General features: G+C 42.9%; 1 protein-coding gene across 2 annotated transcripts; it reads left to right on the top strand.

Moving 5' to 3' along the window:
* Nucleotides 1-671: 671 nt before the first annotated feature.
* acap1 (ArfGAP with coiled-coil, ankyrin repeat and PH domains 1) lies at nt 672-20,105 on the top strand. Of its 2 annotated transcripts, XM_041867657.2 has the most exons (23): nt 676-1,349; nt 3,989-4,046; nt 4,550-4,669; nt 5,074-5,127; nt 5,348-5,406; nt 5,558-5,741; nt 6,278-6,322; nt 6,499-6,594; nt 10,105-10,179; nt 10,421-10,533; nt 11,038-11,089; nt 11,220-11,320; nt 11,436-11,547; nt 12,158-12,366; nt 12,439-12,508; nt 13,016-13,110; nt 15,600-15,796; nt 16,395-16,445; nt 16,530-16,708; nt 16,832-16,941; nt 17,049-17,159; nt 17,255-17,316; nt 19,455-20,105. In XM_041867657.2, exons 1-23 carry the CDS (start codon nt 1,297-1,299, stop codon nt 19,550-19,552), a joined length of 2,304 nt encoding a protein of 767 aa, XP_041723591.1. In that variant the 5' UTR covers nt 676-1,296; the 3' UTR covers nt 19,553-20,105. The 2 variants fall into 2 exon arrangements, with proteins under 2 accessions (XP_041723592.1, XP_041723591.1); XM_041867658.1 differs by lacking the exons at nt 17,049-17,159; nt 17,255-17,316; nt 19,455-20,105 and having other exon boundaries at nt 672-1,349; nt 16,530-16,736; nt 16,832-16,920.
* Nucleotides 20,106-22,730: the final 2,625 nt, after the last annotated feature.

Raw genomic sequence — 22,730 nt, forward strand, 5'->3', positions numbered from 1 at the left:
ATTGCCAGCCTACAAAAATTCCACATTTATTCAACCATGGTTATAATAACTACCTCTTAGAATGAATTTAATATTTATTCCACTTATCCCAGTTGCAATTTCTCCCTCATATAATCATAACCCCTTCATGTTAACCATTTCCTTACCACCACAAAACTGGCTTTTTTGCTTTAATTCAGAGAGGAAGAGGTGAAGCAAGAGGTTTTACTCTGCCCGAAATCTATCCCATGAAAAAAATAAGCCACGAAGTGAGGAATAAATATAATAACCTGTTTTAGCGTTGACTTTGCCATTGAAGGCTTCCACCATTTTAAAGTAGTCAACTGGGTGGGGATTCCTATCAGTTGGGAGCAATCAACCAATGAAGAAGAAGAAAATGGACTACTTTAAAATGGAGATACCCTCAATGCGCTGCCCATGCTGTCACAGACGCTACAATGGCACAGGTACAAAGATGAGTCCTCTTTCTATCTCTATGGCCTGTTGTTCACACGTGTATCTGCCCTCTAATTGGCTAGAATGGTCCCACCTGATCTCGCCTCCTCCCGCCTGCCTTCCATCTTTGAGGACATGTATTTCCATTGTTAGAGCGGTCACTCGAATATCTTGTCAATATAATAAACAATCTTTGTGTTTGTGCATGCACTTTGCATACCCGGAAATAGTGTGAGGGGGTGGACCGGCCGGGTGAGAGAGATAGGATAGGAAGGTGATTGTTTCGTTACAGTGTCACCCTCGCCATCCCGGGGGCCCTCGAGGGGAAATGCCATTTATTGTTTAATCTTATTTGCGACAGCGGTGCTGTGTTTTTATTAATGTTGGATTATTCACCGTGGAATGAGCAACCCTTGCGATACGTTTTTGGGGCATTTTTTCTTCATTTTCGTGACGCAAGCGCGTACCAAAGTACAGAGAAAAAAAGCTAACATGAGCGAAGTGGAAAAACGTGTCTATCATGAACTAATCGATTGCAGTTATTTGGTTATTTAAATTGTTCTAATCAATTCAGTAATAACCTGCTAGTCCAATAAGAGAGAGCCGCGATTCGACTGATTCATTGACACCTAATGTCATGATTTGATGTCGAGAAAAATCTAATTCAAGAGAACACAAGTTATTTATGGTAAAAACCTACAAACAATGTAATATACTTTCAATATGTAAGATATTATATCTTACATATTCATATATAGCCTATATTATATTTTCGAACGCACTGTCCCATGTCACATTCAATATCAATAGAAATAGTTGCGTTTGCGTTATTGGTGTAATTTGTGTCAAACCAACTGAAGGATGACTGTCAAACTGGACTTTGAAGAGTGTCTCAAAGACTCCCCCCGATTCAGGTAGGTCTAGATTAACCCTTGAAAAACATTTTTAATTACTTAGGTAACAGTCTACAAATAGGCATTATTCATTCAGTTACATTGTAAGGTGAGAGCTTATTTGTAAATGCTGCATTCATTTATGTGACTACCAATTTATTACAGTTACAAGAAGTTATAATACCTGATTAAAGGGTAGGCCTGTGTAGGTCTACTCTATGATTTTGTAATACATTATTCAGATAGTTTCAGAGCTGCCACATGTCCACATAGGGTAAAAGTATGACATCCTGCTTGCATCATCCCTAACAGTGAGGAAATAGAAAAGTGAAGACATTCTTTTTTTAGGTCAAAACTACCTGTACAATCTTATCCTGGGTTGGCATATTGGTCTACAGTGTAGTAGGCTACACCATTGTAGTTCAGCACAACCACATGATAAACTTGTCAAATGAGTGTCAGCCCTGCAGATAGTTTGGGGTCTTGCCTCATGCTTGGGGTCAGATTTGTCACTGCAATGAGTCGAAATTAGTTTCTTTGGGCATTGACACTGCGGCGAGACACTGCCTTTTCTCATTGATGGGACTGGCTTTGTGTGCTGGAATGAAAGATAATTGATACAACTTAATACAACTAAAATGGCTTTTTCATTGGTAGCACTGGTGCTCCCAACTTTAAAATGTTAGTTAAAACACATATGATACAAATGTAACAACCGCCGCACCGGAAGCGAAACATAAATCTAACAACCGTGCTTGCTCCCAACGGCAAATATAGAATGTTGCCATTCAATGGATAAGGTGCATTGGTGCTAATCAAAATTCTAGGTCACACAGCACAATATTTAGGAGCATATGCCACCAAGATGGTTACAAGCCCAGGTTGTAAGTCAATGTAGGAATGCAGCACACCAACCTCTGCCTGGCCTATTCTCTTTCAGTCAAAATATAGCTTTTATTTTAACTCTAAAAGGAACACAACATAAAACCAAAAGGGAAGTGGATTTTTTGGTTTTGAATGTAGCTAATAAATGAGGTTTGTTGCTTTGGGTGTGCCTCCCTTTTTTTAGCTGGCAGATCAGAAGAAGTGACAGTGGTTAGACTCTTACTCTCTCTTGTCTTTTCTTTCTTTCTCAATCTTTTGCTGTTTGATATTTTCTTAATTCTTGTTTGGTTAACCTTGCAAGTTTTTTGAAGAGCTTTTATCTCTCTTTCTCCATCTCTTGCTCTCTTTCTCTTTCGTTCTCTCTTTCTCTCTCTCTCTCTCTCTCTTTCTATCTCTTTCTTTCTCTTCTCGCTCTCTTCCTCATTCTTGGCTCAGGGTCTCTCTGGGAGGAACACACAGTGTCGGAAAGTTTGACTTGTTGTGGCAGTCATTGGTGCATTCTGCAGCGGTGAGGTCTCATTTGACCGAGAAGAGAGAGAGAGAGAGGTGGAGGAGGAGAAAAAGAGGGGGAGGAGAAGGTTTTAGATGAAAGCCATGGTCGAACTCTGGTAGGCCTTCATATTCACACACAGCTAGTGTGGTGGACTGGAGAGGGAGGAGAGGGTGACGTTTGGAGAAAAGAGGCTTTGAAAGACTAGAAAAGAGAGAAGTGAAAGAAGGATAGAGGAGAGAGGGACATCTCGGGAAATATGTATTGAAAGAGGAAAAGAGAGATGCTACCGTAGTGTACATACACACAGAGGCAGAGTGCTTGGGGTAGAGCTTCAAACATCTGCCTCCCGTTGCTAGGTAACCGGGGGCGGCCTGGGCTTGTGGAGTGGAACAGGAAGTGAAGCAAGAGTTATTGAGGTGATAAACAAGAGACAGGAAGTGTGTTTTTTGGGGGTGGATCGCTGTGGAAACTTGAGGTTTCTCTCTCTCAGGTGCACTTACTCATACAAATGCACAGATGCATTCCGTTTAATCACCTTAGTATCACGTTACAGACACACACACATTCAGAGGGTAACGAATACAATGTGTGTCTGACACAGGCTTTGTTCCATCCATCTTCAATTCTATCTTTGCCCTTCTTCAAAGTTATCTTTTTCTATCTTACTCTCTCCACCAAACCTTTCTCAGTCCTGTATTGGTACCCCTGTCATGCCTGGCTAGGCCCATTTCAATATGAATGATACTCAGCTAAATAAACTGCAGCCACTGTCTCTACTACACTACCAGCAGACAAACAGATGCTCGCTCTCTCTCTCTCTCTCTCTCTCTCTCTTCCCCCCTCTGCTGCTCTCCTTCTCTCTCTTTTTGTATTTTTCTTTGTGCACTTTCTCAGTAACTGTCTGTCTTTGGTGGAAGGCAGCGGAAACCACACTGTTGGGCCGTTGATGTGAGAAAGAACAGAGGAGATACTGAATCACAGACTAACAGTCGCAGCAGTCACAATATCCTTCCACTGCCCTTCTGACAGGCCCATTTTTAAACTCTACTAGATATCATTTGAAGAATCATGTGTACTGTTGGTGATTGAACTCTCATGACGTCTGATATTACAGGCAAATAAACGTAATGGAGCCACAGCAATTCTTACTGTAGAACTGATAACATTGTGCATGCAGCTCAACATTCAGACCAGTATGGTGTTGCCCAAGGAGGGTGTGGATGCATAGGACAAGACCCTCTGCCTGTGGTGATGTGGCTTAATGTGTGTCTGTTTCATCCAGGGCTGCCATTGAAGTGGTGGAAGGAGATGTCTGTGAATTGGAGACACGATTAGAAAAGGTGAGAGAGTCATACACACACACACAAAGTCCCCACTTTTCCATTATGCTCCCAGTATCAAACCACTACTTCTATAAACACACCCAGCCATCCATACCGTAGAGGAAGTAGTTGTTGGACAGGGTCAGTTTCTTCCTCTGAGTAGTGACTATGAACTGTGAGAGACATGGTGGTGTTTCACCTGAGTTGAAGGGAACTAACTCCAGTGCTGCTTCCCCACTCTATTGTTACCAGAGAAACGTAACTGACCACACAATGTACTTTCAATCACTTGATATTCCTAATTCCCTAAAGGGATTGGTGCACATAACATTTTCAGATGCATACTTTGGCAATCAAATGTCAGATTCCTGTGAGTCTCAACCTATTCTGCGTCTGGACAATGTTACACCATGTCATATTGAAATCTTATGTCATGCTGTATGCATTGCAGTGTGTTTTGATGTCTTTTGCAACATGGAATTGTGTTGTGTTGAATCCTGACACATTGTGTTATTGTGTAGCTGGTGAAGCAGTGCCACTCCATGCTAGAGGCTGGCAGGGCCTACTGTCAGACCAGCAAGAGCTTTGTCACAGGGCTCAAAGAGCTGGGCCACCACTGTTCTGGGGACAACATGATGGGGGTGAGTCTATAGAGATGCTGGGTAGTACACTCTAACCACTGATTTGGGATCAGTGTAGGATGGACCTATCTGTATATAGGGCTATTACATAGTGTTGTGTTAAGTTATGGTTAGTGTTATATCCTTATGTCTTTATCATAGTACATTCTTATCAAGGGAAGGGCAGCAGGTAGTCTGGCGATTAAGAGCGTTGGGACAGTAACCAAAAGATGACTGGTTCGAATCACCGAGCCGACTAGGTGAAAAATCTGTCTGTGCCCTTGAGCAAGGCATTTAACCCTAATTGCTCCTTTAAGTCACTCTGGAAAAGAGCGTCTGCTAAATGACTAAAATGTAAGTGGAAGTTCTATTGTATTCAATCATTGATAAATAAGTTAAACTCATTCCATGTTCTTTTCTCGTAGGAGTGTTTGGAGAAATTCTCCCAGAAACTGGCAGTGATTCTGGAAGCTCAGGGGGTGAGTTGGACTCCTCTACTGTGCATCGCTTGCCATCAACATTAGTTACTGTAGCAACCACTTTTAAATGTCAGGTGTCTCTGAGTATCTCGCTCTTTCTCTTTCTCTGCCCCTATCTCTCTCCCTCTACCCCCCCCCCCGCTCTCGCTCGCTCTCCATCTACCCCACCCCCCTTCTTTCCCTCTATTTCTCTCTCACTCTCTCTCTCTTTTTCTCCAAGGAAGTGATTGAGACCACACAGAAGTCAGTGAAGTTGAAACTGCAGAGTTTTGTGAAAGAGTGAGTTAGTCTGGCACTCCTTCATAATTGAGCACTTCTGTTTCAAACCCCTACCATAGACTTCTGTCACAACATCCCCCAGTCCCACCCACATCTTTATGGGCCACATTCATTCATCTCTCTCTCCTAATGCCCCCTCCCCTTCTCCCAGGGACGTGCGTCGGTTCAAGGAAGTGCGTAAGGAGTTTGAGCGGGGCAGTGAGAGTCTGGAGGCGGCGTTGAGCAGGAACGCTCAGGCCCCCCGGGGGAAGCAGCACGAGGTGGAGGAGGCCAGCCATGCCCTCCTCAATACCCGCAAGACCTTCCGTTCCGGGGCCCTCGACTACGTACTACAGGTGAGGTCATCAAAGCTGGAGGATGAGAGTGTATTTTGGGGAAGGTCAAAACTGGGTGATTGATGGAAAGTATGCTAGAGACAAAACATTCACTTACACACTCACATGCACGCGCTCACATACACTGGGCCTGGTTTGAAGTGGTTTGCCTGGAATTGAATTACAGACTAGTGTTGAAACTATCAGTTGTAGACTCCAGCTCAATTGGGAATCTTGTTCATTACACTGCTTGCTTTCCGTTTGAGAACATGACCCTACTGGAAGGCCTCAAACAAAATACTAGAAATAATTTTACATAACAGATTTGTCAGGAGGACCAGGATATATTTCTAACAAATGGCATTGATAAAATATGCAGCAGCACCTCCCCTTAGTGTCATGCGTTTTGCTGTGGTGAATGCTAACAGCATTGCCTAAGGGTTTCCCCTGTAGCAGGCTGGTAAATAGTAATACCCAGTGGTTTGTACTAGCAGCTGCAGTCATACCAACACACATGTTCTGTCCCCTCCTATTCACTCACTCGTCCTCTCTCCTAGATCAATGTCATCGAGGCCAAGAAGAAGACCGACATCCTGATGGCGGTGAGTTTCATGATGTGGGAACTTTTATCGTTGGGAATATTGTAAGTGTTGCATGGTTGAGTCCACATGTGAGTGTCTAATAATTTGTTTACTTGAGCAGTTGTTGAGTTGTCTTTGTGGCATGTATTGTTTAGTCTGATCGTATGATGATGCTTTATTCTGTGTTTTTCTGTCAGATGGTGTCTATGATGGAAGCCCAGTCCCAGTTCTTCCAACAAGGTCACCAGTCCCTCTCGGAGCTGGCAGACTATCGACGCACCCTGAGTGAAGAGGTAACAAGGACACGTGGGTGAATGAGCGGGAAAGGGAGAAGTGCGTTGGATAAACCAAATTCATGAAGGAGGAAGAGATCTGTTCAAGTGTGTTCTTCAGATGTTGACATTCGCGAACAGAGAGGGTGAGGTAAAATAGTTTGAGAGTGAGTGGAAGAGAAGAGAGGAATGAATTATTCTCTTAGATCAGGGTTCCTAACCTTTGTTTCCCAGGGCTCTCTTTTTTTACATTTGAAAAATGTCACGCCGCAACCCCCTCCCCTTTTAAAAATGGTATTATTGTTTATTGAGATAGTCTATAATAAATACACCACCAGCTTGCTTTTGTTTAATTTGAGGGACCTAAGAATTTGTTTGTTTTGAAGCTAATTTCCTGCAATTTTTCGTAGTTTAACAAGACTCATTACATCTTTTAGATAGATAGGCTATTTAATTTATAAGGAAAAAACCCCTAGACCTGATTTCCCCAAATGTTATTCCGCTACCAAATATGATTTCTATGTTTTCAATTTAATTATAAACTCAGCAAAAAAAGAAACGTCCTCTCACTGTCAACTGCATTTATTTTCAGGAAACTTAACATGTGTAAATATTTGAATGAACATAACAAGATTCAACAACTGAGACATAAACTGAACAAGTTCCACAGACATGTGACTAACATAAATTGAATAATGTGTCCCTGAACAAAGGGGGGGTCAAAATCAAAAGTATCAATCAGTATCTGGTGTGGCCACCAGCTGCGTTAAGTACTGCAGTGCATCTCCTCATGGACTGCACCACATTTGCCAGTTCTTGCTGTGAGATGTTACCCCACTCTTCCACCAAGGCACCTGCAAATTCCCAGACATTTCTGGGGGGAATGGCCCTAGCCCTCACCCTCCGATCCAACAGGTCCCAGACGTGCTCAATGGGATTGAGTTCTGGGCTCTTCGCTGGCCATGGCAGAACACTGACATTCCTGTCTTGCAGGAAATCACGCACAGAACGAGCAGTATGGCTGGTGGCATTGTCATGCTGGAGGGTCATGTCAGGATGAACCTGCAGGAAGGGTACCACATGAGGGAGGAGGATGTCTTCCCTGTAACGCCTGCAATGACAACAAGCTCAGTCCGATGATGCTGTGACACACCGTCCCAGACCATGACGGACCCTCCACCTCCAAATCGATCCCGCTCCAGAGTACAGGCCTCTGTGTAACGTTCATTCCTTCGACGATAAACGCAAATCCGACCATCACCCCTGGTGAGACAAAACCGCGACTCGTCAGTGAAGAGCACTTTTTGCCAGTCCTGTCTGGTCCAGCGACGGTGGGTTTGTGCCCATAGGCGATGTTGTTGCCGATGATGTCTGGTGAGGACCTGCCTTACAACAGGCCTACAAGCCCTCAGTCCAGCCTCTCTCAGCCTATTGTGGACATTCTCAGCACTGATGGAGGGATTGTGCGTTCCTGGTGTAACTCGGGCAGCTGTTGTTGCCATCCTGTACCTGTCCCGCAGGTGTGATGTTCGGCTGTACCGATCCTGTGCAGGTGTTGTTACACGTGGTCTGCCACTGCGAGGACGATCAGCTGTCTGTCCTGTCTCCCTGTAGCGCTGTCTTAGGCGTCTCACGGTACGGACATTGCAATTTATTGCCCTGGCCACATCTGCAGTCCTCATGGCTCCTTGCAGCATGCCTAAGGCACGTTCACGCAGATGAGCAGGGACTCTGGGCATCTTTCTTTTGGTGTTTTTCAGAGTCAGTAGAAAGGTCTCTTTAAGGTCCTAAGTTTTCATAACTGTGACCTTAATTGCCTACCGTCTGTAAGCTGTTAGTGTCTTAATGACCGTTCCACAGGTGCATGTTCATTAATTGTTTATGGTTCATTGAACAAGCATGGGAAACAGTGTTTAAACCCTTTTACAATGAAGATCTGTGAAGTTATTTGGATTTTTACGAATTATCTTTGAAAGATAGGGTCCTGAAAAAGGGAAGTTTCTTTTTTTGCTGAGTATACATATTCTCTTTTACAGAAAGTTAATAGATCAATTGATAGCGACCGAGTCACACATTGTATAAGATGACTTCCCAAGCAAAGTCCAATTTCTTTGACCCCTCGACTTTAGAAGGTCGTAGCTCCGCTTCTGAATGTCATAGAGACTAACCAAAGATATCGCGTCTTCCTCTTCCACTTGTTTCTATCCTAAAGCATCGCAGATTTATGCATAGTTTTAGATCAGTATAAACAATCATGAATTGTAAAAAATCAAGGAAGGTCCCGCTACCCCCTCGCGAAACGTTGGCACACCCCTATTTGGGGCATACCCCATAGGTTGGGAACACATGTCTTAGATGGATGGTGAAATGGTTTATTCTAGCAGTTGATTCCATGGACTAATTAGTACATGAGTCCTAACAATGTGGTCCAGAGGAACGAGGAAGTCACAAGGTGAAGTCCCTCTCATTGTGACAGGAAACAGTGTGGGCACCATCAACAGGAAATATTTCACATGACTTGGAAAGTGTTTGTGTGTGCGCCTGCCTGCGCATGTGTTTGTCAAATAGTCATACAGTAACCTTAGTGCTACGCTGGATGGGCACAGTAGAATAACTGGAAGTGCTGCGAAACATGGCGCTCTAGGCCTGCAGTCAACAGTAGACTACAACTAACCGGAAGGATAATTAGTCTGCAAGTCAGAGAGCAGCTTGAAACTGGAAGGCAAGTCACTGGACCATTTAAAGCCCAAAGACTGGTTTAGCTCTTCCTGCAGTTACAGGAAGTGGTGAAAGAGTGGGAGGCGGAATGAGAGAGAAAGAATGAGAGAGGGAGAAAGTAAAAATAGCTGCAGAAGTTGCTTAAAGACTGCTGGATCATCTGAAATATTTATGAGAAAGTAAAGCTGCTATATGAAGCTGCTGGAGGGTTTTCCTCGATCCAGCGACCGGAAGTTGGGAGAGGTTCAGCACTTCCTCCTTCATGTTTTCCCCAGAGGAGGAAGTCTGGAGTGGTGGACTCCCTGACCTCCACATGAACTCTGTACAAGCCTGAAGCCTTTTATTTCCTAGCCTGATTTTCCTAAACAGTTTCTACATTAATCTTTACAACTCTACATCAAAAACATACTTTCCAGTATACTGTGTACATTATTGTCTTTATTTAGTACCCTGACTGTACTGACCTATCATGTTGAACTGCTGTGTGTCATTTAGGATAACGTGCAACATTTGAAACATTTTAAATAATTAATTCTAGGGCTGTGACCATACCAGTATAGCAAAAATAAATTCCATGGCAAAAATGAAAACTCAAAGCAGACCAAACTCTTTGGTCCTTTAAAAACCTGCTTTATGTAAAATATTGTGTGCTATAGCTTGGAAAATAAATAAATGTGACTAGATGATAACATAATGATGTTTGTTTCCAACATTAGGGCGGTTAAATCTGCTTCGTGTTTTGTTTGCTGGCCCTATTGGATTCTGTGTTTTGAAATCAAATTGATTGTGCCTGACTTTCTGTCTCTTACACAGCACACTCAACTAGTGTTGAATTCCGCCAGGGAGAAGAGAGACATGGAACAGAGACACGCTGCCATTAAGAAAAAGGTAAACACTACTGGAACCAAATCTGACAGTAAAGAAAGAAGGTAAACACTGACCACCAAGATGGCTGCCATGTGATTACACTAGCTCTCCAACCTGTATGGATATTGACAGGCAGACCTTATGACATTTTCTTTCAAATAGCTTGGGGATCTACTGGTATCACTGCGTGAAAATGATATTTACGTCCTGATACTAACGTTCCTTCCCCACAGTCATGTTTATGTTTGTGTTGTGTGGGTAGGATGTCTCGTATGATAACTCCTTAATGGATTTCTGTGCTGATGCACCCAACGGTATCGCCATGGAGGGCTACCTGTATAAGAGAGCTAGCAATGCCTTCAAGACCTGGAGCAGGTATGTTACCTTACCTCTCTCTCTTTCTATGTCTCTGTGCTGTATGTTGTTCTCTCCCTCTTTAACTTTGTCTCTCCTCTCTCTCTCTCTCGCTTTCCTCTCTCCCTCACTCTCTTGCCACGTTCAAAACAACTAGGAACTCGGAAATCTCGGACTTCAGTGTGTTGAAAACAGCTGGGAACTAGGAAAAAAAGAGCTCTGACTGGGAAAAATCTATTTGAATGGTCATCCAACTCGGGAACTCTGGCCTCTTTCTAGAGCTCAGTCTTTCCGATCACTGATGTCATGATTCGACCTCATTTCCCAGATGTTTTGAATGCAGCGTCTCCCTCTGTCTCTCTCTCTCGCTCTTGGATATTTCACTGCTTTTTCTTTCCACCCATTATTTGACCCTCTTCTGCTCTAGTTGTTTTGTGCCCAGATAGGTTTTTAACGCTTCAGCCTAGGAAGGTGATTGCATGAATCATTCTCATCTCCTTCTGATCTCCTGTCTCACGTCTGTAGGCGCTGGTTCTCTATCCAGAAAAATCAACTGGTCTATCAGAAGAAATTCAAGGTGAATTTTTGAAAGCCACTGCTTCACTTTTCAATGCATTTTTAATAGCAATCCATGCAGACACAAAGAGAATAAAACACACACACACACACACACAGTCTGACTGTGTCCGATTCTCTCTCTCTCTCAGGAGCAGCCCACCGTGGTGATGGAGGACCTACGTCTGTGTACAGTGAAGGTCTGCGCTGACAACGAGAGGCGATTCTGCTTTGAGGTGGTCTCCCCATCCAAGTGAGTGTACTGTGTGTGTACAAGCAGTTTGTCTGTTTGTTGATGTTGCTATTGATGTTTGTTTTGGGTGTGTGTTATTTACATAGTAATCGTGTGTGTGTGTGTGTGTGTGCAGGAGCTGTCTGTTGCAGGCAGACTCCGAGCGTCAGCAGCAGGGTTGGATCAGTGCCGTCCAGAACAGCATAGCCTCAGCTTTCCAGGAACGCAGAGAAGACCCACACAGCCCAGTGAGAACACACACACATTATTCACTCTGTGTTGGGGAGCAGTGAACTACATTTAGTTCAGCTAGTAATTGAACTACATTTTGCAGTAGCTTGGTGGTAGTTGAACTAAATTCAAATCTAGGTAGTGTTTTCAGTAGTTAAATACCGTTTTGTTATGTAGTGGTGTAGCTAACTACTGGAACTACTTTTATTTAAAAATATATATATTTGTTAGCAGCCCTGCCTAATTCTCACTTGAAACATATGTCTTGTGTTTAATAGCCTAAATTACACATTCTGTTAACATATGACCGCAAAGTGATCTGTTCTTGCAATTTGTAGTCTATTATATTTCAGATTTACATATGATCATTTTCACGAAGTAGTTTGTTTTTCAAAGTAACTTTAGTAAAGTAAACTATACTCTTAGGGTAGCTTTAGTGTAGCTTAACTTCTTCCAGTGTGAAGTAATTGGTAGCTTGGTAGACTGTATTTAGCTTCCCCAACACACTACACTTCTGTGTTTTCAGAAGCAGAGTTGTAGCTCATTGTCTACAGAAAGTGCAGTGATCAACACTCCCATTCCATATGTTTGTGTGTACATCTCTCTCCCTCTCCCCCTCTCTCACAGAGGGAGCGTTGCAGCTCAGTGTCAGGGGGCAGCCCAGGAGGAGGAGGGCTGTGTGGGGATCAAGAGAAGACGGGGGGCCGCGAGGCTCTGGATCAGGTCCAGGCCATCCCGGGGAACAGGCAGTGCTGCGACTGTGGAGAGCCCGGTCCGGACTGGGCCTCTATCAACCTGGGGATCACCCTCTGTATCGTCTGCTCCGGGATACATAGGTAGGATACACACACACACGCACACACACACTAATATGTAACTAACTCCCTTCTTCTGTGTCCTTCTGACAGGAGTCTGGGTGTCCATTTCTCCAAAGTACGCTCCCTCACCCTGGACTCCTGGGAACCAGAGCTGGTCAGGGTAAGACTATGGACATGCTCTAAGCAGATATGGGCTTTCTTGAAGAAAATAAGATCTTAATTCATTGCTTTTTTCATGTAATGTAAAGATGACTCTTAAAGCTGCAATATGTAACTTTTTGGGCAACCTGACCAAATTCACATAGAAATGAGAGTTATAGATCTGTCATTCTGATTGAAAGCAAGTCTATGAAGCAGTAGATCTGTTCTATGTGCATTATTTCTAAACTTCCCGTTCTTAAGTTTCATTTTTGTGTCTTTTACTTTCAGTTTTGTACACCAGCTTCAAACAGCTGAAAATACAATATTTGTGTTTATTGAAAATACATTTCACAGCAGTTTAGATGGTACAATGAATGATTCACTACACTTGCTTGTTTTGTCACATAAACTGAAATTAGGCAAACTATTCAAATTTTTGCAACCAGGAAATGGCAGAGCGTTATCTGCATATTGCACCTTTTTAAAGTAAGTAATTATCTCCCCCCTCTCTCTCTGTGTCCTGTAGTTGATGTGTGAGTTGGGGAACACAGCCATCAACAGGATCTACGAGGCGCGGATTGATGAGATCACCATCAAGAAACCCCACCCATCCAGTCCAAGGTATGAACTCTCATCTCATTCCCACGCTCATCTTCATTCCTCGGGTCCTGAGTCATCACCCTTTATTGACACATTCAATCTCACACAGACAGTAAAGATTTCCTAGCGTTACAGTGTGATTTGATTAAATGTTTATTAAGGATAGTGGAACAGAACGTTCAGATATAAATATATTGTACAGACCGGACATGATTCTCTGTTGTATGTAGAGTAGTTATATACATTACATTTCTATCTGCAACATTCTAAAAATCTCACATTCTATTGAACATGCACCTGGTATAAAAATTCACCCTTCATCCCCTCCTGGTGTCATAAACTTGAAACTGCAGGGAGATTTTGATTTTTTTTGTTACACTATATATACAGTGAGGGAAAAAGGTATTTGATCCCCTGCTGATTTTGTACGTTTGCCCACTGACAAAGAAATGATCAGTCTATAATTTTAATGGTAGGTTTATTTGAACAGTGAGAGACAGAATAACAACAAAAAAATCTAGAAAAACGCATGTCAAAAATGTTATAAATTGATTTGCATTTTAATATACATTTACATTTCAGTCATTTAGCAGACGCTCTTATCCAGAGCGACTTACAGTTAATGAGGGAAATAAGTATTTGACCCCTCTGCAAAACATGACTTAGTACTTGGTGGCAAAACCCTTGTTGACAATCACAGAGGTCAGACGTTTCTTGTAGTTGGCCACCAGGTTTGCACAAATTTTAGGAGGGTTTTGTCCCACTCCTCTTTGCAGATCTTCTCCAAGTCTTTAAGGTTTTGAGGCTGACGTTTGGCAACTCAAACCTTCAGCTCCCTCCACAGATTTTCTATGGGATTAAGGTCTGGAGACTGGCTAGGCCACTCCAGGACCTTAATGTGCTTCTTCTTGAGCCACTCCTTTGTTGCCTTGGCCGTGTGTTTTGGGTCATTGTCATGCTGGAATACCCATCCACGACCCATTTTCAATGCCCTGGCTGAGGGAAGGAGGTTCTCACCCAAGATTTGACGGTACATGGCCCCGTCCATCGTCCCTTTGATGCGGTGAAGTTGTCCTGTCCCCTTAGCAGAAAAACACCCCCAAAGCATAATGTTTCCACCTCCATGTTTGACGGTGGGGATGGTGTTCTTGGGGTCATAGGCAGCATTCCTCCTCCTCCAAACCCGGCGAGTTGAGTTGATGCCAAAATGCTCGATTTTGGTCTCATCTGACCACAACACTTTCACCCAGTTCTCCTCTGAATCATTCAGATGTTCATTGGCAAACTTCAGACGGGCCTGTATATGTGCTTTCTTGAGCAGGGGGACCTTGCGGGCGCTGCAGGATTTCAGTCCTTCACGGCGTAGTGTGTTACCAATTGTTTTCTTGGTGACTATGGTCCCAGCTGCCTTGAGGCCATTGACAAGATCCTCCTGTGTAGTTCTGGGCTAATTCCTCACTGTTCTCATGATCATTGCAACTCCACGAGGTGAGATCTTGCATGGCGCCCCAGGCCGAGGGAGATTGACAGTTATTTTGTGTTTCTTCCATTTGCGAATAATCGCACCAACTGTTGTCACCTTCTCAACAAGCTGCTTGGCGATGGTCTTGTAGCCCATTCCAGCCTTGTGTAGGTCTACAATCTTGTCCCTGACATCCTTGGAGAGCTCTTTGGTCTTGGCCATGGTGGAGAGTTTGGAATCTGATTGAATGATTGCTTCTGTGGACAGGTGTCTTTTATACAGGTAACAAGAGTGTGCTCCTAATCTCAGCTCGTTACCTGTATAAAAGACAACATGTGAGCCAGAAATCTTTCTGATTGAGAGGGGGTCAAATACTTATTTCCCTCATTAAAATGCAAATCAATTTATAACATTTTTGACATGCGTTTTTCTGGATTTTGTTGTTGTTATTCTGTCTCTCACTGTTCAAATAAACCTATCATTAAAATTATAGACTAATCATTTCTTTGTCAGTGGGCAAACGTACAACATCAGCAGGGGATCAAATACTTTTTTTCCCTCACTGTACATGCATACTGCTAAATGCAGGCTATCCTTTTTCTTTACTCAATATGACAATCTTAGTTCTGCTCAAATCTTTAATATATATCGGTTACATTATCTAGCTTCCTCTTTTCCTCTCCTCTGCTGCACCCCAGACAGGAAGTTAAACAGGTACAAGACGACGGCTGTGGTTTGTGTCGTAAACTAAACTGTCCCCTGGAAATGTGCTGTGCAGTTGCATGGTTTTGTGTGTGTGTGTGTGTGTGTTCAGGATGTACAGTAGTATGCATGCAATCAACTGTGTTGCAATATACTAGTACAGTGAAGCCTGGTTTGTCAAATTTGAATTGAACTGAATTTATCTGCTGTGTGATATGGTTTTATAATTACTGCATTACTGTGTATGAAATGCGTTTTGATTCTATATTTTTATAAATAAAAATGCCTTTAAGATGACACTTTAATTGTATTTTTCTCTGTCTCTCTCTCTCTTTCTCTCTCTCAGGGGTGATAAGGAGTCGTGGATTCGTTCTAAGTTTGTGGAGAAGAAGTTTATCCAGAAGCTCCCAGAGACGGTTCGTAACGTTCCCCTGCGGCGCTCCAGCGCCCGGAGGAACAGAGCTAACACCCAGGAGAGGACAGCCGGTTCACGACCACCGCTCAAACCCAAACCCAACCGGGCCACCCTGCCACGTCTCTCAGGTATTGGACGGGACATACACGCTTGTCTGATTCACACTATGGGGCTGAGCTATACCGGGCTGGCCTACAGAGTTCCTTTAGCAGATCAGATATGTTTCTGCCTACAGTCTACTGATGGACTGGTAGGTGTTTTAAGTGTTTTAGGTCCTGATACAGTACACCTCTGTGTACAGGTCAGGAATGTAAACTATGCAGGTGCTGTGGGTTATTTGTGTCTGTCCAAGGGTTAGATAGCGGGATAGAATTTATGTGAAATATTGACACATTGTTGAGTCTCGCTGCATGCACAGAAGTACCTACGTACACACACAACTCATCTGTGACTAAGCGGTATGCTTGGGTACACACCCCTGTGTCTATTGTTATAAACAGCACGATAAACCTGTGATATGGTGGCCTGCTGCTATGCTGAATATCGCTCTCTCTCTCTCTGTCTCTCTCTCTGTCTCTCTCTCTGTCTCTCTCTCTGTCTCTCTCTCTGTCTCTCTCTCTGTCTCTCTCTGTCTCTCTCTCTCTCTCTCTCTCTCTCTCTCTCTCTCTCTCTCTCTCTCTCTCTCTCTCTCTCTCTCTCTCTCTCTCTTTTTCTCTTCCCCCTCAGGGCTCAACCAGAGTGACCTAATTCAAAAGAACAATGCAGACATTCACAAAGGTGATATATATACACACACACACAACAATCCTAAACAGACATTAAAAGCACATTAAACCCCACTGTCATCCCTCATACACACAGATGGTGATGATGAAGAAGAGGAGGATCTGTCTGGTCTTCATCCCGGGGCATTGTTATATCGGTCTGCAGCGCTGCAGCATTTCCCTGTCATGGCCGACGCCCTGGCCCACGGAGCTGACGTCAACTGGGTCAACACAGCCGAGGAGTCCAGCACCCCACTCATACAAGCCGTCACCGCGGTGAGTGAGTGAGTGAGAGATCACTGTGGTGAGGACGTGAGTGGGTGTGTGTGTGTCTATGTTCAGAAGAGAGAAGCAGGTTTGTGTGAATTCTTACCTAACCTCTGGCCCTTGTCTCTCCAGAACTCCTTGGCAGCGTGTGAGTTCCTGCTACAGAACGGTGCCAATGTCAACACAGCCGACAGTAACGGGAGAGGACCTCTACACCACGCCACTATACTGGGACACACTGGGTAGGATGGACGCGCACACACACACACACACACACACACACACACACACACACACACACACACACGAATGCGCACACACAGACACTAACCTGGTCTCTATCTCCCAGGCTGGTGTGTCTGTTCCTGAAGCGAGGGGCAGACTACAACGCCAGAGACAACACCCAGAAAGACCCCATCACCATTGCAGTGGAGAATGCCAACGCTGACATCGTCACCCTGTAAGTATAAGCATTAGTTGATTTGTTGACACTAGAATGATTGATTGATTGATATAGCAGATTTTCTCACTAACCTTCTACTATCCCCATGACAGGCTGAGAATCGCCAAGATGAACAAGGAGATGCGGGAGATGGACGGAGCCTTTGGCCAACCAGGTCACTCGGGGGTACAGGGAATGGGCGGGACAGGGAGTGGGATGGGCCAAACCAGGAAGGGACTTCAGGCCTTGAAGAATCAACTGAGTGGATGGGCACTCGGGGCGCAGAATGAGTAGAGAGAGGGGTATTTGCATCGTAATTGAGGGAGAGAACAGAGGGAGGAAGAGGGGTACTGCTGAGGTGCATAGGCTACTCGGCTAACTAGACATGTTCCCAGAACCCCAATGAATGTTACTGTCTAGTCCCCATTATGTTGAGGTAAAATTAAGAGATTGTTCTCTGAACTCTGAAACATTGTTACAATGTTTACAGTCAAGCATGATGTTATGTTTTGATAGATTTTCTGGAATTGTTGCTAGACCCTTCTAAGAATGTTTTCAGAAAGAACAGTCTCAGAATGAAATCTTGACAGAGGTTAGGGGAACGTATATGGGGAAGGTTCTTGAAACTGAGAATTGTTACTGGGTATGGACGATTTGCTGTACCTCAGTAGAGGGAGTAGAGTAAATTTAAGTTTGATTAGAAGGATAACTAGAATACAAGGTAAATGTATGAACAAGCGGCTTCTATACTGTAGTCTTTCTGTATGTGGGAAGAGGCGGCCATTTTGGAAATATAATACTAAAGGGAAAAAAGAGGACATACTGTAGAAGAAGAAGAAGAAGAGAGGATGTTTAAAGAGAGTGTTTATGTAATGACATGTATGTCCGCTCACGAGTGAGTCCACGTTGTACTTCGATGCACAGTGAATGAACGCACAGTCAGCCATCATGCACTTTACAGCCCATGTTAGCGCTATGTAGATCCCAGTATGATAACACTGGGCAATGGCCATGTTTAACATGTATTTATACCAGTAGAGGCTGGTGGGAGGAGCTAGAGGAGGATGGGCTCATTGTAATGGCTGGAATGGAATCAATGGAACGGAGTCAAACGTGGTTTCCATATGTTTGATACCGTTCCAATATTCCATTACAGCATTACAGTGAGCCTGTCCTCCTATAGCTCCTCCCACCAGCCTCCACTGATTTATACCTATATGTATTATAGTGTACAGTTCTATATGGTCCTATGTATTGTATGATTGCACAGTATGCTTCCTGAAAAAGGAATCAGATTGTTTGGGTGCATGTACATTTTATCCACCTTGCGTAGTCTAATTTAGTCTGCTTAATGTCATTGTTATAAGCTCAGTCCAATACCAAATGCTTTTTTCACTTTAGGGTTTTTCCATTACACTATGTTCCCCTATCCTATTGGAACCTTTTCAAACCGGTTCCTCTTTGGTCACACCTAAGCGGTTGTTATTGTGTTCAACCTGTTTCAAATACACGCTGCCACTGTTTAGCTTTGCTTTTGCTTGAGAATAACAACATTGATGCTGAGAACCTAAAGCTGTATAGAAAGTAATGAGCCACTGTCCATTTAAGTTGATTGTTTTCCAAACAGTGGCTCAGGGCCCACTAGTGTGTTGTGGCCAATCTTAGGCTGCTATCAGGACAATTCACAATGAAAAATGCTTAAACATTTGGGAACCACTGGTCTAAACCCTAGCCAGTGGACCTAGCTAATGCAACAGATTGGGGCTGGAAAGTGAACAGTGGACTCAATGGGGAGAGCTGCAACCTTACTGCGCTGTGTTGTATGAGAAAGAAAGTGTCCCATCCATTCCGTTATGGCCAAACTGTCAGCCAAGTGCAAGTTATTTACTCCATTACTGACATAACTCATAATTTCAAATAGGCCTATTTCCTGGTTTGAAATATCCTAACTCAAATAATCTGTCTGGCCCTGGAGGACTAGCGCTGTGATACCCATGTAATGTCAGTGCTCTGAGATACTCTACTTGTCTGTCAGTCTCTGATGTGCAGTGCTTTTTCATTGTCGTGTGAGCCTTTTGTGTTTGTCCAATGAGGCGACCGCCTGTTCTGCACTGCTTGCACAGTGTCCCCTGATGCCCCTGCTTAACAGTGCTACAGGTAAACGGTGTGCGTGCGTGCGTGCTTGCGTGTCTGCTTATAGTAGTAATGTGGATAAATTGAGGGAGAGAAAAGTACAGACAGCCATTTTAGCATGAACATTAAAAAAATGTCATACTCTTGCTGAATGTTCTTCTCATGTCTTGTTTTCCTTAGGTGATGAAACGTACCAGGACATCTTCAGGGACTTCTCTCACATGGCCTCTAACAACCCAGAGAAGCTCAAACGGCGCAGCACAGACTTTAAGAGTTGACCTACCCAACTGCTGTTTCTTTTGCGTACTTTTGTTCTGCTGTTTTCCTTGTCTCACACACACATTTGCTGGCCACCTGCTCTGCGTTAGGTCATAGCTCAGCTGGTCATTACTCCTAGTAAAGCCTCCAGTCCAACAGTAAGGTCTTTGTGTTTGGCTGCCAGATGAGAACACTCAGGCTAAGTGGCTACATGGGACTATTGTTGTAGGAGATAGATTAATAATGACAGCTAATACAGTAATAACTTCCCATTTTAAATGATTGATTTCATTTGGTTTCCCATAGTCTTGTTGACTCGGCTATAACTATGTTTCCCACAACTAGAACAAAAAAGTGCCATTTTCTTATATTTGTATGGCTTTTTATTGAGCCTTCTCAATGTACTGTACGTTGTGACAGAAAAACAAAATGAGGGATATGTTTGAAGCAAAGGGTCAAATTGTTGTATGTGCTCTTGTACTTTTCTTCTGTGATGTTTTTTTTTTGTATTGACTGCCTGAGGTACCAGAGCTGTATTTCTTACGGACGATTAAAATACCAGAGTTAATTTAATTTGGTCTGTTTTAAGTCATTTATTATACCTAATTAGCAAGCAGTAAAACACATGTTTAATTCACTGCATCCTCCACCAATGTGTAGCAACCACTCATATCATTAAAATGTATTGAGTCAAATATGGATTTAGTTCAATTCAATTATTCATCCCTCATCCAGACACACATTTGTCAAAACGTGGATATTGGTCTTGACCATACTGTTCTTGACCATCTATATCCACTAGGTGGCAACACCATGTCATTGCAGTAACATCTGAACTTCACAAGGCACTTTTAACAACCATTAACCTATTCTTTTCAATTTTCGCCTAAAATGACATACCCAAATCTAACTGCCTGTAGCTCAGGACCTGAAGCAAGGATATGCATATTCTTGATACCATTTGAAAGGAAACACTTTGAAGTTTGTGGAAATGTGAAATTAATGTAGGAGAATAACACATTAGATCTGGTAAAAGATAATACAAACAAAAAACTGGTTATTTTTTAAATCATCTTTGAAATGCAATAGAATGGCCACAATATAATATTGCAGTTTAGGTGCAATTTAGATTTTGGCAACTAGATGGCAGCAGTGTGTGTGCAAAGTTTCAGATCGATCCAGTGAAGCATTGCAATACTGGACTATTTCGTATCAAGTCTGCCCAAATGTGCCAAATTGGTCAATTGATACATTTTCAAGTACATAATATAGAGAACATACAAAAATGATATGCTAATACAAAATGTAAGTTTACACACTCCCAGGAATGTCATACATGATGGATCATTAGTTTATACACTAACTTTCACACATATAGATGTCCGGGCGGGGTGGGTGTGGAGCCAGAGACAGCAAGGGTTCAAACTGTAGAACCCAGTTCCTACATTTGAATATAACAATTAATTTTATCAAACAAAACTATGCTACATTCTATCTCTGGGACCCTTAGGATGACAAATCAGAGCAAGATTACTGAATGTAAGTACATTACTTACCTTCAGAGGTGAATGTATCAAACCAGTTGCCGTGATAATTTTTTTGTTGTTGTGCACTCTCCTCAAACAATAGCATGGTATTTGTTCACTGTAATAGCTACTGTAAATTGGACAGTGCAGTTAGATTAACAAGAATTTAAGCTTTCTGCCCATATAAGACATGTCTATGTACTGGAAAGTTTGTTGTTACTTACAACAGTCATGCTAATCACATTAGCGCACGTTAGCTCAACCGTCCCGTATACGGGACACACCGATCCGGTAGAGGTTAACAATATTGAGGAGAAAATAAACACTTATTAAACCAGCATAAAAACACATAATTGAATTTAATATTCCTAAAATAACACCAACAATGTAGTTGTGCCATACACATAGCCCTACTAGGTAGTTGAGTACTGTTGATTGAAGAAGTGGAACCTATAGGCACATAAAGTCATGTTTGTCTCCAAGGAAAACATATTTCCAAACAGCTTACCTGAAACAGTTATCTTTCAAAATGGCCGAAGAGACTATATAAGGTGACTTGCAGAATGTCAACAGGTCTACCTTTGACCTATTGGCAGGTCACCAATGTCAACTGTCTGGGATGTACCCAACTTTCTGTGAAGCATTACTGAGACTGCAGCTGTGGAGCGATACTGTAGAGAGTACAAACTAACACTGGACTCCTTATCCATTTACCAAACATACCTGTCAAACTGTGTCTCAAATTCAGAGACAGTACAGCCATACAGTATAAGCATATATTTATCCACAGGTAGAGGTAGGTTTAGTTTGTGTGTACAATTATTATGATACAACAGCTCTGAATTATGCACACTATATTGTGCATAAGGGAGAGTGGGGTAAGTTGAGCCATTTTTACGTTCAGCATCACTCCTCAAGGGAAATATAGTATTCTTTCAAACAAAGATATCTATATTTCAGGATGTTGTGTATCCCTGGAAATAATCAGAATTCATGTAAACCACAGTTTTTAAAACATAGCTTGTCCAACAAAAGTGGTCTCTTGGCACAACTTACCCCCGGTATGGGGTAAGTTGAGCCACAGGACAGGGTAAGGTAAGCCGCCTACAAATGTCTTTACTGAATTAAATATTACCACTACCTTTTTAAAACCATGTCTATCTTTATTTCCCAAACACAATCACAATCGCTTTTGTTGTCTTTTAATCATTTTAAGCATCTTTTAACACAGGCTTAACACCTCTACAAACACGTTGTACTATTAAAAAACACTTTTAACATAGCCCAGGCCCTGTTGTTACCTCATATCTTAGTGATAGTGCCTTGCATTACGCCTGGGAAGAAAACGCTTCAATTTGCTCAACTAACCCCACGGCCATAGTCTCAACTAACCCCATGGCCATAGTCTCAATTAACCCCACGGCCATAGTCTCAACTAACCCCACGGCCATAGTCTCAACTCACCCCACGGCCATAGTCTCAACTAACCCCACGGCCATAGTCTCAACTCACCCCACGGCCATAGTCTCAACTAACCCCACGGCCATAGTCTCAACTAACCCCACGGCCATTGGCTCAACTTACCCCAAGGCAAACATTTGGACTATATTTGCCCACACAGCTACAAGAGTGCACTTCCATTCTAGGTTTAGGACCTCATTTTGAAGCTTAT

This window comes from Coregonus clupeaformis, chromosome 39, assembly GCF_020615455.1.
Source record: "Coregonus clupeaformis isolate EN_2021a chromosome 39, ASM2061545v1, whole genome shotgun sequence".
In the NCBI taxonomy this organism is placed as follows: Eukaryota; Metazoa; Chordata; class Actinopteri; order Salmoniformes; family Salmonidae; genus Coregonus; species Coregonus clupeaformis.

What these genes read in the sequence shown, in the direction of transcription:
- acap1 (XM_041867657.2), top strand. Translation starts at nt 1,297, where the DNA reads ATGACTGTCAAACTGGACTTTGAAGAGTGTCTCAAAGACTCCCCCCGA. An exon ending in GCCTTCAAGACCTGGAGCAG is followed by an intron (nt 10,534 to 11,037) that starts GTATGTTACCTT and finishes TCACGTCTGTAG; the next exon opens with GCGCTGGTTCTCTATCCAGA. An exon ending in AACGCTGACATCGTCACCCT is followed by an intron (nt 17,160 to 17,254) that starts GTAAGTATAAGC and finishes TCCCCATGACAG; the next exon opens with GCTGAGAATCGCCAAGATGA.